This window comes from Pan paniscus, chromosome 9 (assembly GCF_029289425.2).
Source record: "Pan paniscus chromosome 9, NHGRI_mPanPan1-v2.0_pri, whole genome shotgun sequence".
NCBI lineage: Eukaryota > Metazoa > Chordata > Mammalia > Primates > Hominidae > Pan > Pan paniscus.
Genome location: NC_073258.2, coordinates 124,988,161 through 125,004,725, shown reverse-complemented (window position 1 = coordinate 125,004,725; position 16,565 = coordinate 124,988,161). Strand labels below are relative to the sequence as shown.

The following is a 16,565-nucleotide window of genomic DNA, read 5'->3' as shown; positions in this document are numbered from 1 at the left end:
AAGGGCAGAAAAATAGAAGAGACAATTGAAGAGAAGGTCCAGAATAACTTGCCAAGCAGGAAGAGATAATTTTTCCCAGACAGGATAATTTATTAGTTACCTCACCTTGAGTCATTCACTTTATGTCTTCAAGTCTTCACTTTTTCACCTGTAAAAGGGGGCTGTGGTAATATCTGTGCTCCTTATTGCACAAAAGGAAATACCTTTTGTAACTATTGTGGTGTTATTAGTGTTAAGCTACGGATCCTTCTCTATCACCTCCCAGGAAGGAAAGCTACTGGCTGCAGAACCTTTCTCAGAGAATATTTAACTTCCTTATTTCTCAGACTATAGATCAAAGGATTCAGCATGGGGGTGACCAAGTTATTCAGGATTTGAACTGTTGCATTAAGCCAGGGATTGAGGGTGGGCTGCAGGTAGATGAGAACCACTGGCATAAAGGAGAGAAGGATGGCAGTGAGGTGGGCGCTGCAGGTGGAGAAGGCACAGCGTCGGCCCTCAGCAGAGCGGATCTGCAGGATGGAGCAAATAATGCAGCTGTAGGAGGTGAGGATGAGAAGGAAACAGCTGAGGGGCATGAGGCCCACACTGATGAACCCCACCATCTCCAGGGCTGAGGTATCTGCACAAGCCAGCTTCAGCATGACTGGGATATCACAGAAATAATAGTCCACCTCATTGGGGCCACAGTAAGGCAATTGGAAGGTGAGAGTGGTCAGAAAGATGGCCTGAATGCAGCCAAAGAATGAGGTCCCCATGGCTAGGATGATACACGCTCTGTGGCTCATGATTATGGTGTAGCGTAGAGGGTGACAAATGGCAACAAAGCGGTCGTAGGCCATCACCGTGTACAGGAAACATTCAGTGCAGCCCAGGAAATGGTAGAAGAAGAGCTGGGATGCACAGCCTGCATAGGAGATGGCTCGGCTGTTCCCTGAAAGATAGCACAGCATCTTAGGGGAACTCACAGAAGGGAAAAATATGTCAAAAACAGACAGCTTGCACAGGAAGAAGTACATGGGTGTGTGAAGCTGAGCAGAGGAGACAATAGCCAGCAAGATGAGCAGGTTCCCCATAAGGGTGAAGATGTAGAAGGACAAAAACAGGACCAAGAGCATAGTCTCCAGACCCTCCGTGTGAGGGATGCCCAGCAGGATGAATTCAGTCACCACAGAGAGATTCCTCATCTTTGTCAGAGTGTTGGACTTCAAAAAAGAACACAGGTCTGCAAAGTATGAATACTGACATCAAATCAAGAAGCTGTCTGATAGATGTGCTGGCTTCGTGTTTTAACATTCCACAATCAACCTTCTTACGTAGGGGCAGATCTACATAAAAACATAAGGATGATAAAAATTCTTGACTGTAGTCTTTAACTTTTGGTTTTGGCCAAGCTGGACTGAGGTCACCATAGCCTCTTTCTCACAGAATACAATTAAAACTCTATTTAAAATCACAAAAGTTATTTGCCTAAGAACTCTGAAAAGCAAACAGAAGAGGCAGATGGGCAAGAGGAGACAAAACCTAGAGGAGAAACCCCTACAAATATGAATTTCTACTACATTTCTCCTCTAATCTTGTAGTTTTGAACGGAGGGTGGCCAAAGTTACAGAACTGAGTAGGGGCTGCTCAGGATGCTGAAACCCCAATAGATGACCCATGTTTTTCACTAGGAAGCCTGATAAAAGAGGCCTCTGTGATCAAAGCATGTGAGGGAATTCCTGCATTGTCTCTCTCTCTTTTTAATTCCAGCTGTGTCACAAGTCTTCTCAATTTTGAAACTATGAGGCAATAGCATGAGAAACAAAAACTTGGAGATAAACTCCACTTTCTGAATAGAAGATGCCTGCATGGAGGAGTGTGTGTGTGTGTGTGTGTGTGTGTGTGTGTGTGTGTGTGTGTAAAGGGATCGACAGGGGAGACTGGTGCATATTTCTTTAGATAAGAGAGCTGGGGAAGGAAACAAAGCCAGAGCTCACTCCTAAGCTGTGCATGTGTGGAACAGACCCAAGGAAGTATCACAAAGGCTTTAAAAACTGAATGACAATTTGAAACACCACCCAGGTCTTAGACTGACCTCTGCGTGGCAAAATCTCATACTAACTTCTGAGCGGTACATTTGAAAGACAAACACGATGCGGCATATTAAAGGCTTTGAAAATTGTACTGACATTGGAAACATTGCCCATGGAAGGCAAGAGGAGCTACCTGTCTGATGCTATGGATTGACAATGTGTTAAAACAAACAAAGAAGCAAACAAAAATCAATATTCTCCAGAGAATTTTAACAGGATCTGGAGTCTAAATAGCATAACATGAAAAGTGTCCAGAATGAAATCTGAAATTATTTAGCATACAAAAAATCAAGAAAATGTAACCAATTCTCAACAGAAGAGATGATCAACAAATATCAACCCTGCAATTACCCAGATATTAGAATTATCAAAAATATTAAAGCATCTGTTATGACTGTGTTCCATAAGGTATAAATAAACAAATTTAAAATATATGCAGGAATAGAAGTCCTCAGCAGACAAATGTAAACTATAAAAAAAGGAACAAAGAAACCATTTAGAACTGAAATATAGAATTAATGCTTAAGAAATTAGAAATATTTAACATCATACTGGGAGTTCTAACTAGTGTGACATAAGAGAAAAAAGGCAAGAGGATACAAAGTAAAAAATGAAACTTTTTCTATCTACATACAATATGTTTATCTCCATAATAAATCCCAAGGAATCTACAATAAAAGCTTCTAGAACTAATAAGGGAATTTAGCAAAGTCACTGTATGCAAAGTCAATATACAAAAATATGTTATGTTTCCATATATTGGCAATTAAAAATAGTAAAGCAAAAGTAAAATGAATAGTATCATTTATAACATCACCAAAGTACACAGTTTTGAGTCTAGTAAAATATGTGCAGGATCAGTATATTGAAAATAAAACATTAATGGAAGCAATCAAAGAAGACACATATAAATGGAGAAACAAACTGTGTTTATGGATTGGAAGACTCAGTATCGTTAAGAAATCAATTCTACCTAAACTGTATCATCAATGCACTCTCGATCTGAATTCCAACAGAATATTTTTTTTAGATATTAAGAAGACAATTCTGAAGTTTATATGTAAAGAATAATTATAATAGACAGACGCTTTTGAAAAACAACAAAGTTTGAGGGCTCATACTACTAGATTTTAAAACTTACTATAATGCATAATGCTATGTTAAATCAAGACCATGTGGTATTGATGGTATTGATGAAGGGACTCATAGCTCAATAGAACAGAACAGAGATCCTGAGAACAGAACCACACATATATGGTCAATTGATTTTTGAAAAATTGTGCAAAGGCAAGTAAATAGAGAAAAATGGTCTTTTCAACAAATACCAAATAATTCTGAAACAATTAGCCATTCATATAGTAAAACAAAACAAAACAAAACAAAAACCAGTGATCCCAGACCCATGCCTAACACCTCATACAAAAATACACTTAAATGAATCATACATTTAAATACAAAATCTGAAACTTTAATACCTTTGAACACTCGTGCAGTCCACATAGACCATTGTGGAATTTTCTGCAGTATTGTAAAAGAGAAACCAAGTCACATTCTCTGGTTTCCAGAAGAGTGTGGTATCTCAGCCTCAGGAACTCAAATTTGGTGTTTATAGAAGGAGGTCCCAAGGGGGTATACTATCAAGACGTGAACACACTCATTCTCCCTGGATTATTTTCTTCACATACCGTTGGGCATTTCTCATGATGTAGTCATTGGTAGCTATGAGGGAGCAATTAAAGTTAACCACATTTGCCACCCAAAATAAAATAGCAATAGTGAGATGCTTTGAAAGAGAAAATATATACACCTCTTCCCAGTGTGTTTGCCTAGAGAATGGACTCCAATCCTGACCTCAAGGGTTCATGGTTCTTTTTGTGCCTGTCTCTTACATGTTTATGTCTTTGCCTGTGGTGACATTTAAACACCTGTAATTTAATTGCATCAAAATTTCTGGGAATTTGTAGATATCTACAATTAGCATCACCATTTAAGACAGAATTTAATAAATAATTAACAATTGTTTAGTTGTTATGTATGTGTTCTTCCAGCAAATGCATCTTAAAAGTAATATTAATAAACTAAATACATTCAAAGAAAGATTATAAATTGATAAAGTGGCTCATCGCATATGAAAATGATTTAAAATACCTAACAGTTAATATTGATTGAATATTTCTAAGTACTGTGATTTTTTTTTCAAGTTTAGTGTTTTTTTCTTATTTAAGTCACAAAACAAACTTATTAAGTAGGAGAGAAAGACTAAAGCACAGAGAGATTTAATACCTTGATCACACAGCTGGAAAGTGATTGAGCTAAGAATTAAACCCAGATCTGATTCCAAAGCCAACACTTCTCCCCTTCTACTGTGAGAGCTCCCAAGGGATATTTTGTTTAGAGAAGTAGAGACATGACACTTGACTTCAAATACTTACAAAAACTGCTATGTAGATTTGTCGTGTGGTTTTCCATGGTGAAAAGCCAGTAAAAAGATGTGAAACTAATAAAAACTTAGATTTCATTTCGGTATAAGGAGAAAAACAATGGTGAGATATGTTGCCTTGTGAAGGAGTGAGTTTACTACCACTGTAAAGAGTGTAAGCATGGATCAAAAAGCATTCTTTCAGAGAGGTGATAAGGGACATTCCTAATCAGAATGCAAGATTATCCTACATGTGCCCTTTATATTGCTTATAATTTTGAGATCATTTGATTTTATTACATAGTCCATCTTTTCATATATATGTATATTTATACATACATATCATATATGTATATGTGTATATATACATATCATATATGTATATATAGATACATATTATGTATATGTATATATAGATACATATTATGTATATGTATCTATAGATACATATTATATATATGCATCTATAGATACATATTACATAATATGTATATATACATATTATATATGTGTATCTATACATATTATATAATATGTATCTATAGATACATATTATATATATATGTATCTGAGTAGGCACAATAAAGCTTAACAAATGGTTCTCTTTGTAAGCAGGTGATTTTCATTCAAATGTGATAGATCTATTCACCTTTAAAACATTACCCTTAGCAAACTAATGCAGGAACAGAAAACAAAATACTGCATGTTCTCTCTTGTAAGTGGGAGCTAAATGATAAGAACTTATGAACACAAAGAAGGAAATGGTCACTGGGGTCTACTTGAGGGTTGAAGGTGGAAGGGGGAAGAGAAGCAGAAAAGAAACCTGTTGGATACTGGGCTTAAGTACCTGAGTGATTAAATAATCCATACAACAAACCCCCATGACATGAGTTTACCTAGGTAACAAACCTTCACATGTACTCCTGGACACTAAAAGTTTAAAACCCCCCAAAACAACAAACAGAAAAACCAATAAGAACTATGAATATATGTATAGCAGTTACCATGGTAACAAATTAACACCATTTTTAATGCATCTTAGAAGAAAAGAAGCACATGCCATGGGGAAAGCCAGAATTCCACTGAAGAAGAGTCCCTTGGGATGGTAGATGCTCATTGGGATACTTTTGTGTATGGTATGTAGCTTAAAAAAAACCCAAAAAATTTCAATTATGTTAAAAATGAATACATACAAGCATTGTACTGATTATTTTATGCATACTAACTCTCTTAGTCTTTACCAAAACTCTGTAAAACAGGTAGTGTTAATTCCCATTTTACATCAGAAAGCCGAGGCACAAAGAATGTAAGTGAATTGAACAAGTATCTACATCTATTGGTGGGTAGATTTGGGTCTCACACGCAGAACAGTAGGAATGCTTTGCTGAGTAGTTACTAATTCTGACTTCCTAATACTCACTCAAAGACAATAATTCTAAATAATCTTATTTCGTATTCCTTTATTTTTACAATGTAATTTTATTTTCTCTTAATTAATTCTCAGAAAAGCCTTGCAAGATTGTTGTAATTTCCAGATAAGGACATTGAAATTCAGAGACTTAAAAACTTTTCTGAAACTAAAAAGTGAAGAGTAACTTATACCCAAATCTTCGACTCCATGTTTAGTCTTATTTCTATTACACCTTCACTGTCTCCAAAAATACTTGATGCGGAGAGAAATTGCCCCTGTGTAAGGGAAAAAATATCACTCACAGATTCATGCTTCCAAGTTTGGAGAAGTTTTCCTGGCACCCTTGCAGCCATTAACTATCTTTATATATTATTATTTTAATAGTTTATGGCACCAGCTTATAGCTCAGGAGAGGAACACGAGTCTTTCAAGATTATATTATACTAAGTTAATAGGTTGTAGAGCTACAGAGAAGTTTTAGTGCCTAATGATAATCCCCAAGAACATACTTCAGATTATGGTGTAACAAAGATAAATTTGCATCATATTCATTTCATTCAGAAATAACAGCCTATCTCCTTGTTTTACTTCTACTTATGAGTTCAAATATTCAGTAAGCTTGAAGACTTTTTCCCGGACATAAGTGAAATGACCTCACCCACAGAGGTAGATCCCATCCTTTAAATGAAAGGTTTTACCGTTTTTTGTTCATGTATTTATAGTAACCCCCAATTACTCTAATAAAAATAACTATTCACATACTATCTGTCCATTTGTTGGTGGCGGCGGGATACTGTCTCAAAGAAACCAAAGTGGAAATAATCAAGCATGGTTCCTTGGATCCTAATACCCCAAAGATTGGTGAATTGAATTGAAGTCAGGAGAGAAAAGAACTTTTATGTGATTCAGGATATACATATGGAAACATGTCCAACAAGGGTTTGGAAAGGAAGATTTAGGGTTTACTCTAGATATCATGGCTAAGTCATCCTGCAAAAAGGTAAGTCCTCAACCTCTGAAAGAGCATAATGTTCACTTATACCATAGTTCTCCTTCACTTGGGTTTATGGATATGAAGAATTCCTAAGTAACAAAAAGGCAGCTGACACTGATCTGGCTTGATCCTCTTAAGAGATATTATTTTATTATGATTCAAACCAGCACCATAAAGCAGTTAAGTGTAGTGTTTACTGCATGATTCAGAAAAATATTTAACAAAACTTTAAGTGTAAAACTCTATTACTTATTACAATATCCATCTTTCTTAACCCATTTACACCTGAAGTTGCAATTTTTTGAATTTTTGCAATCAGACCTTGGCGATGACCTTCAGCAGTAGGATATAAATAACTCCCACATGCTTAGTGTTCCAATAATGGAACACTGGGCATAAGTGGCTAAATGCCTCCCATTTTGTCATAACAACAAATATGTATCTAATAATAATCTAATTTTGTTGACAAAAAGGGATTCAGAGAAAACTGCTGGTGTTTACCCCTTGAAAACCGTCTTCTAGAGTACCTCAAATTTACCAACACCTGCAATAATTTCAGACATATCAGAGTTCCATAATAATTTGTCTTAGGATGCTGATCTAATAGTACAACTTTTTTTAAACAAATATCATAAATTATATTAGTTTTATATATCAATTAGAGAGCAATCAGTTGTGTTTTTTTGTTGTTGTTGTTTTTGTTTGTTTTTTTAGACAAAGTCACACTCTGTCGCCTAGGCTGGAGTGCAGTGGCACAATCCCGGCTCACTAGAACCTCTGCCTCCCAGGTTCAAGCGATTCTTGGGCCTCAGCCTCCCAAGTAGCTAGGATGACCGGTGCCTGCCACCACGCCTGGCTAATATTTGTATTTTTAGTAGAGATGGGGTTTCACCATGTTGGTCTCAAACTCCTGACCTCAGGTGATCTACCCGCCTTGGCCTCCCAAAGTGCTGGGATTACAAGCATGAGCCACCATGCCTGGCTGCAATTAGATTATTTTCAAGAGGCTATTAATATGTATTCTAAACAACTTTGACCATCACGGAATAAAGATTTGAGAAGGAATATGATTGACCTAACACACAAACTTCTTCCTAGACTATGAGAAAGCTGGAAGAAATGTTCAAAGCCTTCTGCTCCCCAACACATTTCAGTCCAATTATATCAGAATATTAAGTCTTGGTCTGGGTCATATTAAATCTCTAGAACCCCTTCAGTGGTTTTGGATACCCTTGAGTTTTTCGTGTGTTAGCTTTCAAATTCTTGACTTACTGGAACCCATGATGATTTATGCATCGTAAGAACAGGAAATAAACACCTCACACCAAGCATCAAGAAATAAACTTTCACAAATAATTTATTCTAGTTAAACCTGTTCATGTATCAAAACAACATTCAAAATTCTGTTGCAGTTCAGTTATTTCTCATTAATATAAATAACTGACCGTGAAAAGCAATTGGCAACTTCTGGTTTCTGGTCCAGCATGTAAGAGCTTCAGGGTAACCCTTTATCCTACCAACAGGTAAAAAGCTGAAGCTCGCTAAACTAAAAAATCATCAACTCTTCTTTGCTCTATCAGAGGAGTGAGGCCACAGGAAAAACCACTGTCCCAAAAATTGGAGAAAGAGGTGAATACAGAGAATCATATCTTACTGGAACAGAAACCCATGAATGGAAACCTCCATCAGAACCAGTGCCTGGGGTAGAAAAACCTAAACAGTAATTGATGAATGGTTGCAGACTCAGTGTGGACAAGTATGAGATTCGAAAACTTAGCGGTATCCAGTTATAGGATACTCTCCACCCTTTTGCTTCCAGAAGTTTGGCCAGGTTTTCTTTTTTTTTTTTTATTATTATACTTTAAGTTTTGGGGTACATGTGCACAACGTAGTGAATATTGGAGAAAAGTTCCTTAACGCTTCTGGCAGGGGGAGTGGAAAAGGAACCACTTTAAAGCATTCTGAAGAATTCTGTTTTTCTTAGTCTGACCTCAGGAGAAACTATTAAATCAGCACCTAACCTGCTGGAGTTTTATCAGCGCCTAAATGACCTGGGGGAAAGAAAACACCCAACTCCAACCAGCTCTGGCCTTCTATGTGGCAGAAAAACAATCTCACCTCTAACCCACTCTAGCCATTCTGTCCCAATTCAGGACAGGGGAGGAATTGAGAAGCACTTGTGAACTTCAAAATCTAAAGGCAGAATCTCACTAAAGACTGAGACCCAACCATAGGAATATAGAAAGCTTTTCCTTCCCCCACACATTACCACCACACGACTAAAGTCCTATTTCTAATAGTTTCTTTTACTCAGTACCTCATGTCCAGCTATCAAGAAAAAAACTGCCAGACATACCAAAAGGCAAAAAGCACAGATGAAGAGACAGAGTAAGTGTATGAACCACATTCAGATATGGCAGGGATCCTGGATAATTAGACTGAGAATTTAAAATGTGCTTTTATGCTAGGGGCTCTAAGTGGATAAAGTAGACAGCATGCAATAACAGACGAGCAATGATAGCGAAGAGAGTGACATTTGAAGAAAGAACCCCTCCCTCAGTAAAAGCCAGAGATCAAAAATACTGTAACAAAAATGAAGAATGCCTTTGATGGACTTAGTAGTAGTTTGGACAAAACATAATTTAAACCAACAAAGATAAAAAAACACAAAGAAGAATATTACATAATGGCGAAGGGCCCAATTCACAAGAAGACCTAACTATTCTAAATATATACATACTCAGCACAGGAGCAACCAGATTCATACAGCAATTCTTAAAGACCTACAAAGGGATTAGATAACCACACAATAATAGTGGAAGACTTCAACACCCCACTAGGTATTAGACAGATCATTGTGACAGAAAATTAACAAAGATATTTGGGACCTGAACTCAACACTTGATGAAATAAACTTAATAGACATCTACAAAATTCTCCACCCCAAAACAACAGAATATACATTCTTCTCATCTGTACATGACACATATTCTAAAATTGGTTCAACATACAGAAATCAATAAATGTGGTTCATCACACAAATAGAACTAAAGACAAGAACCACATGATCACCTCAATAAATGCAGAAAAGGCTTTTGATAAAATTCAACATCACTTAATGTGAAAACCCTCAACAAACTAGGCATTGAAGGAACATACTACAAAATAATAAGAGCCATTTATGAAAAACCCACAGCCAACATCATGCTGAACGGGCAAAAGCTAGAAGCATTCCTGTTAAAGACTGGAACAAGACAAGGATGCCCTCTCTTGCCACTCGTATTCAACATAGTACTGTAATTCCTAGCCAGAGCAATCAGGAAGAAGAAAGAAATAAAATGAAGAGAGCTAGTCAACTTATCCCTGTTTGCAGATTACATAATTCTATATCTGGAAAACTCCATAGTCTGTGTGCAACAGATCCTAGATATGATAAACAACCTCAGCAAAGTTTCAAGATACAAAATCAATGCACAAAAATCAGTAGCATTTCTCTACTGCAACAACGTCCAAGCTGAGGGCCAACTCAAGAATGCAATCCCATTCACAATAGCCACAAAAAGAATAAAATACCTAGGAATACAGCTAACCAGAGAGGAAAAAGATCTCTACAATGAGATTTACAAAACACTACACAAAGACACAAATGAATGGAAAAACATTCCATGCTCATGGATAGGGAGAATCAATATTGTTAAGGTGGACATAATGTCCAAAGCAGTTTAGGGATTCAATTCTATTCCTATCAAACTACCAATGACATTCCACGCAGAATTATAAAAAGGTATTTAAAAATTCATATGGAACCAATAACAGCCTGAATAGCCAAGATAATCCTAAACAAAAAGAACAAAGCTAAAGGCATCACATTACCCAACTTCAAACTATACTACAAAGCTGCAGTAACCAAAATAGCATGGTACTGGTACAAAAACAGACAAATAGACCACAGGAACAGAATACAGAGTCCAGAAATAATTCCATACATCTAAAACCATCTGATCTTCAACAAAAATTGACAAAAACAAACAATGGGGGAAAGGACTCCCTATTCAATAAATGGTGCTGGGATAACTGAACCCCTTCCTTATGCCATACACAAAAATAAACTCAAAATGGATTAAATACAATGTAAAACCGAAACTCTAAAAACCCTGTAAGATAACCTAGGAAATACTATTTTGGACACAGGACCTGGAAAAGATTTCTTGATGAAGATGCCAAAAGCAAATGCAACAAAAACAAAAATCAACAAATGGGGCCTAATTAAACAATAGAGCTTCTGCATGGAAAACAAACACAACAACAACAACAAAAAACAACGAATAAACAGACAAATTACAAAATCAGAGAAGATATTTGCAAACTATGCATCCAACAAAGGTATAATATCCAGAATCTATAAGGAACTTAAACAAATTTAATTTACAAGCAAAAAACAAACCCATTAAAAAGTGGGCAAAAGACATAAACAGACACTTTTCAAAATAAGACATACAAGTGGCTCAAAAGCATATGAGAAAATGCTCAACATCACTAATCACTAGAGAAATGCAAATTAAAACCACGACAAGATACCATTTCACACCAGTCGTAATGACTACTATTAGAAAGTCAAAAAGTAACAGATCCTGGTGAAGTTGTAGAGAAAAGGGAATGTTTTATACACTGCTGGTGGGAATAAAAATTCGTTCAGTCATTGTGGAAAGCAGTGTGTCAATTTCTCAAAAAACTTATAACAGAATTACCATTTGACCCAGTAAACCCATTATTGGGTATATACCCAAAGGGATAAAAATTGTTCTACCATAAAGGCACATATATGCATATGTTTATCATAGTGCTATTCACAATAGGAAAGACATGGTATCAACCTAAATATCCATCAACAGTAGGTTGGGTAAAGAAAATATAGTATAGATACACATCATGGAATACTATGCAGCCACAAAAAGAATGAGATCATGTCCTTTGTAGCAACATGGATAGAGCTGGAGGTCATTATCCTTAGGAAACTAGCACAGGAACAGAAAAAAAAACCACACATTCTCACTTGTAAGTGGGAGCTAAACACTGAGTACATATTGACACAAAGAAGGGAACAACAGACACTGAGGCCTACTACAGGGTGCAGGGTAGGGGAAGGGTGATAATTGAAAAACTACCTATCAGATACTATGCTTATTACTTGGATGACGAAATAATTTGTACACCAAACCCTGCAGCACACAATTTATACACATAGCAAATCTGCACACATACCCCTGAACCTAAGATAAAAGTTAAAAAAAGAAGTAATTATAACAAGTACCTAAAAATATTAATATGTGAAGAAATTTAATTGTAAATACTCCCTGAAATAGCATATTTGCTATAATAAATAATTTCAACAGCAACAAAAAAGAAAGGTAGCTGGAAAATTCTAAAATATTGGAGATTAAACAACCTACTTCTAAACAATACAAGAAAGGGTCAAAGAAGGAAACACAAGAAAAATTTTAAAATAATATAACTAAATGAAAATGAAACATTAACTTATCAAAATTTTGGGGAAACAGCAAAAGCAGTACTTAGAGGACAATTTGTAGCATTAAATACACATATTAGAAAAGAAGAAAAATCTGATATCATTCGTTTAAGCATCAATCTTAGGAAACTAGAAAAGAAAGAGCAAATTAAATCCAAATCATGAAGAATAAAATAGATAATAAGGCCAAATATAGTGGTTCATACCTGTAATCACAGCACTTTGGAAGGCTGAGGCAGGATTGCTTGAGTCCAGTTTGAGACCATCCTGGGGAACACAGTGCGATCTTGTTTCTACAAATTAAAAAAAAACAGAGAGATTGCTGGGCATGCTGGTATGTGCCTGTGGTCCCAGCTATTCAGAAGGCTAAGGTGGAAGGATCACTTGAGCCTGGAAGCTCAAGGCCACAGTGAGCCATGATCACTCCACTGCATGCCAGCCTAGGAAACAGAGTGAGATCCCCTCACAAAAAGAAAGAAAAGGAAAGAGAGGCGAGGAGAGGAAAGGAAAAAAAAGAAAAGAAAGAAAAGAAAAGAAGAAAAGAAACAATAAAAATTAGAGCAGAAATTCATGAAATTGAAAATAGGGAATCAACAAAACCAAAAGCTTGTTCTTTAAAAATATCAATATGATTTATGTCTGTAGCCTAGCAGGCTAATAAAAAAGAGAGAAGATACAAATTACTTATATTAGAAATAAATGTGGGAACATCACTACAGAGTCCATGCACATTTAACAGGATAATAAATTATATGCCCACAAATTTCATAACCTAGATGAAATGGACCAGTCAGTTCCTTGAACAACACATCTGCCAAAACTCATTCAAGAAGAAATGGACAATCTTAATAGGCCTGTATCTATTAAAGAAATTAAGTAAATAATTAATATCTTCCCAAACTAGAAAGTATCAGGCCCAAATGGGCTCAGTGATAAATTCTACCCAACATTTCAGGACGAAATTATAACAATTCTGTACAATTTCATCTAGGAGATAGACACAGAATACTTTCAAACTAATTTTATGAGGCCAGCCTTAAACTAATACCAAAAGTAGACAAAGTTGTTACTAGAAAATAAAACTACAGATCAAAATGTCTCAAGTGTATAGGTAAAAGAATCCTCAACAAAATATTAGTAAATTGAATCCAACAATGTATAAAAAATATGCACTATGATCAAGTGGAATTTATTCCAGGTATACCAGGCTGGTTAAGCACTTAAAAATCAATTCATGTAATTTATTACATCAACAGGCTAAAGAAGAAAATTCACATGATCATACAATATATACAGAAAAAGCATTTGACAAAGTCCAATGTCCATTCATGCCAAAAACTCTCAGCAAACTAGGAATAAAGAGCAGCTTCCTCAACTTGACAATACATATATATGAAAAAGGAAAAACCCAACCTTACAGTTAACATCATGCTTAATAAGGAGAAACAAGCAGCTTTCCCACTAAGATCAGGAATAAGGCACTATGTCCCCTCTCACCACTCATTTTTATCATTGTACTGGAAATGCAATGTTTCTTGTCTTATTGAATTAGCTAAGATCTAAGATTTTCTAAGAAGAAATCTTAGATTTTCTAAGAAGAAATCTTAGATTTTCTAAGAAGAAATCTTAGATCTAGCCAAGATTTTCTTGGCTAATACAATAAGACAAGAAAAGGAAATAAAAGATACATTCATTGGGAAGGAAGAAGTGTAACTGTCTTTATTCACAGATAATATGGTTGTCTATGTGGAAAATCTATAAGAATTGACAGAAAAAGAAAATCAGCAACAACAATAAAAAATTCTTGAACTAAATAGTAATTATAGAAAAGTTGCAAGATAAAAGGTTAACATACCAAAGCCAATTGTTTCCCTATACTGATAAAATTGTTTCCCTGTAATGAAAAGTGGAATTTGAAATTAAAAGCATAATAACATTTACATGAACACTTCATCAAAGAAAAAAATACTTAGGTATCAATCTAACAAAGACCTATATGAGCAAAACTGCAGTCTCTGGTGGAAGAAATCCAGTAAATAAGTAAATGGAGAGATAGTCCATGTTTGTGGAGAAGAAACAGTATTGTCAAAATGTCAGTTCCTCCCAATTTGATCTATAAATTCAATGCAACCCCAGTAAAAATTCCAACATGTTATTTTGTGAATATTTAAAAATTGATTTTTTTCTTCATTGAGAAGGGATCTCACTCTGTTGCCCAAGCTGGAGGAGAGTGGCACAATCTTGGCTCACTGCAGCCTTGAACTTCTGGGCTCAAGTGATCCTCCCACCTTGGCCTCCCTAATAGCTGGGAATACAGATGTGCACCACCATGCCTGACTACAAACTGATTATTAAAGTTTATGCTGAGAGGTGAAAGATCCAGAATAGCCAACACGATGTTAAGGAAAATAATGAAGTTGAAGGACTGACACTACCTAACTTCAAGGCTTACTTTAAAGCTACAGTCATCAAGACAGTTTGTAATTCATAAAAGTAACAGACATATAGATTAACACAACAGAATATATTGTCCAGAAATAGACCCACATAAATATAGCCAACTGATATTTGACAGAAGAACAAAGACAACATAAAATGGCAAAAAGAAAGCCTTTTAAACAAATTGTGCTATAGCTGGTTATTCGCATATAAAAAAACAAAATCTAGACAAAATTCAAACTCTTCACAAAAATTAACCCCAAATGGATTCCAGACCTAAATATATTAAATGCAAAACTATAAAATACCTATAAAAACACAGGAGAAAATCTAGATAACCTTGGATTTAGTGATGGCTTTCTAGATAAAACATGAAATTCATGATTCATAAAAAAAAAAAAGAATTGCTAATCTGCACTTCCTTAAAACTAAAAATTTCAGGTCTGCAAAAGACATTGTCAAGAGAATAAAAATACAAGCCACAGATTGAAAGCAAATATTGGTAAAAGACACATATAATAAATGACTGTTATTATTCAAAATATACAAAGAAGTCTTAAAACTCAATAATATATTTTTTTAAAACCCTGATTTTAAAATGGCCCAAATACCTTAGCAGATACCCCACCAAAGAAAATATACAGACAACAAATAGGCATTTGAAAAATGTTCCACATCATATGTCATCAGAGAGATGCAAATAAAAACAACAATGAAATACACTATACATCTACTAGAATGGCAAAAATCCAGAACACTGACAACACCAAATGCTGGGGAGGATATGAGGCAACATGAATGCTCATTCATTGCTTGTGGGAATGCAAAATAGTACAGCCAGTTTGGAAGACAGTTTGGCAGCTGCTGACAAAACTAAACATATTCATCATATGATCCAGGAAAAACACTCCTTGGTGTTTACCGAAAGGAGTTGAAAACTTATGTCCACACCAAAACCTGCTAATGTATGTTTATAGAGGCTTTTCCATAATTGCCAAAACTTGGAAGCAATCAAGATGTTCTTCAGCAGATGACTGGATAAATAAAATTGTGAGTGTGTGTGTCTTTATGGTAGAACAATTTATATTCCTTTGGGCATATATCCAGTGCTGGGTCAAATGGTAATAACTAAATTGCATTCCCACCAACAGGGTACAAACATTTCCTTTTCTCCATAGTCTTGCCGGCATCTTTTGTTGTCTGACTCTATTGATAGTCTTGCTGACTGGTATGAGATAGTATCTCATTGTGGTTTTGATTTGCATTTCTCTCATGATTAGTGATGCTGAACATTTTTTCATGTTTGTTGGTGGCTTAAATGTTTTCTTTTGAGAGGACTTTGTTCATGTCTTTTGCCTATTTTTAATGGGGTTATTTATTTTTTGCTTGTCAATTTATTTAAATTACCTATAGATTCTGGATATTCAGACTTTGGTGGAGGATTAATTTGCAAATTATCTTCTCCCATCCTTTTTCTTTGAGTCCCTGAGTGTCCCACTCATAGTGTCCCACTTGTCTATTTTTGTTTTTGTTGCAATTGCTTTTGGGGACTTAGCCAAACACTCTTTGCCATGGCTGATGTTGAGAAGAGTGTTTTCTAGGTTGTCTTTCAAGATTTTTATACTTTGAGGTCCTACCTTTAAATCTTTTGTCCATTTTGAGTTAATTTTTGTATAATGTATATTGTATATACTGTATAT

General features: G+C 35.5%; 1 protein-coding gene across 1 annotated transcript; it reads right to left on the bottom strand.

The window, feature by feature from the left end:
- Positions 1–254: 254 nt before the first annotated feature.
- On the bottom strand, positions 255–1,187 carry LOC100974904 (olfactory receptor 10D1B-like). The gene has a single exon (XM_003820109.1). The coding sequence runs from the start codon at positions 1,185–1,187 to the stop codon at positions 255–257; it is 933 nt and encodes a 310-aa protein (XP_003820157.1).
- Positions 1,188–16,565: the final 15,378 nt, after the last annotated feature.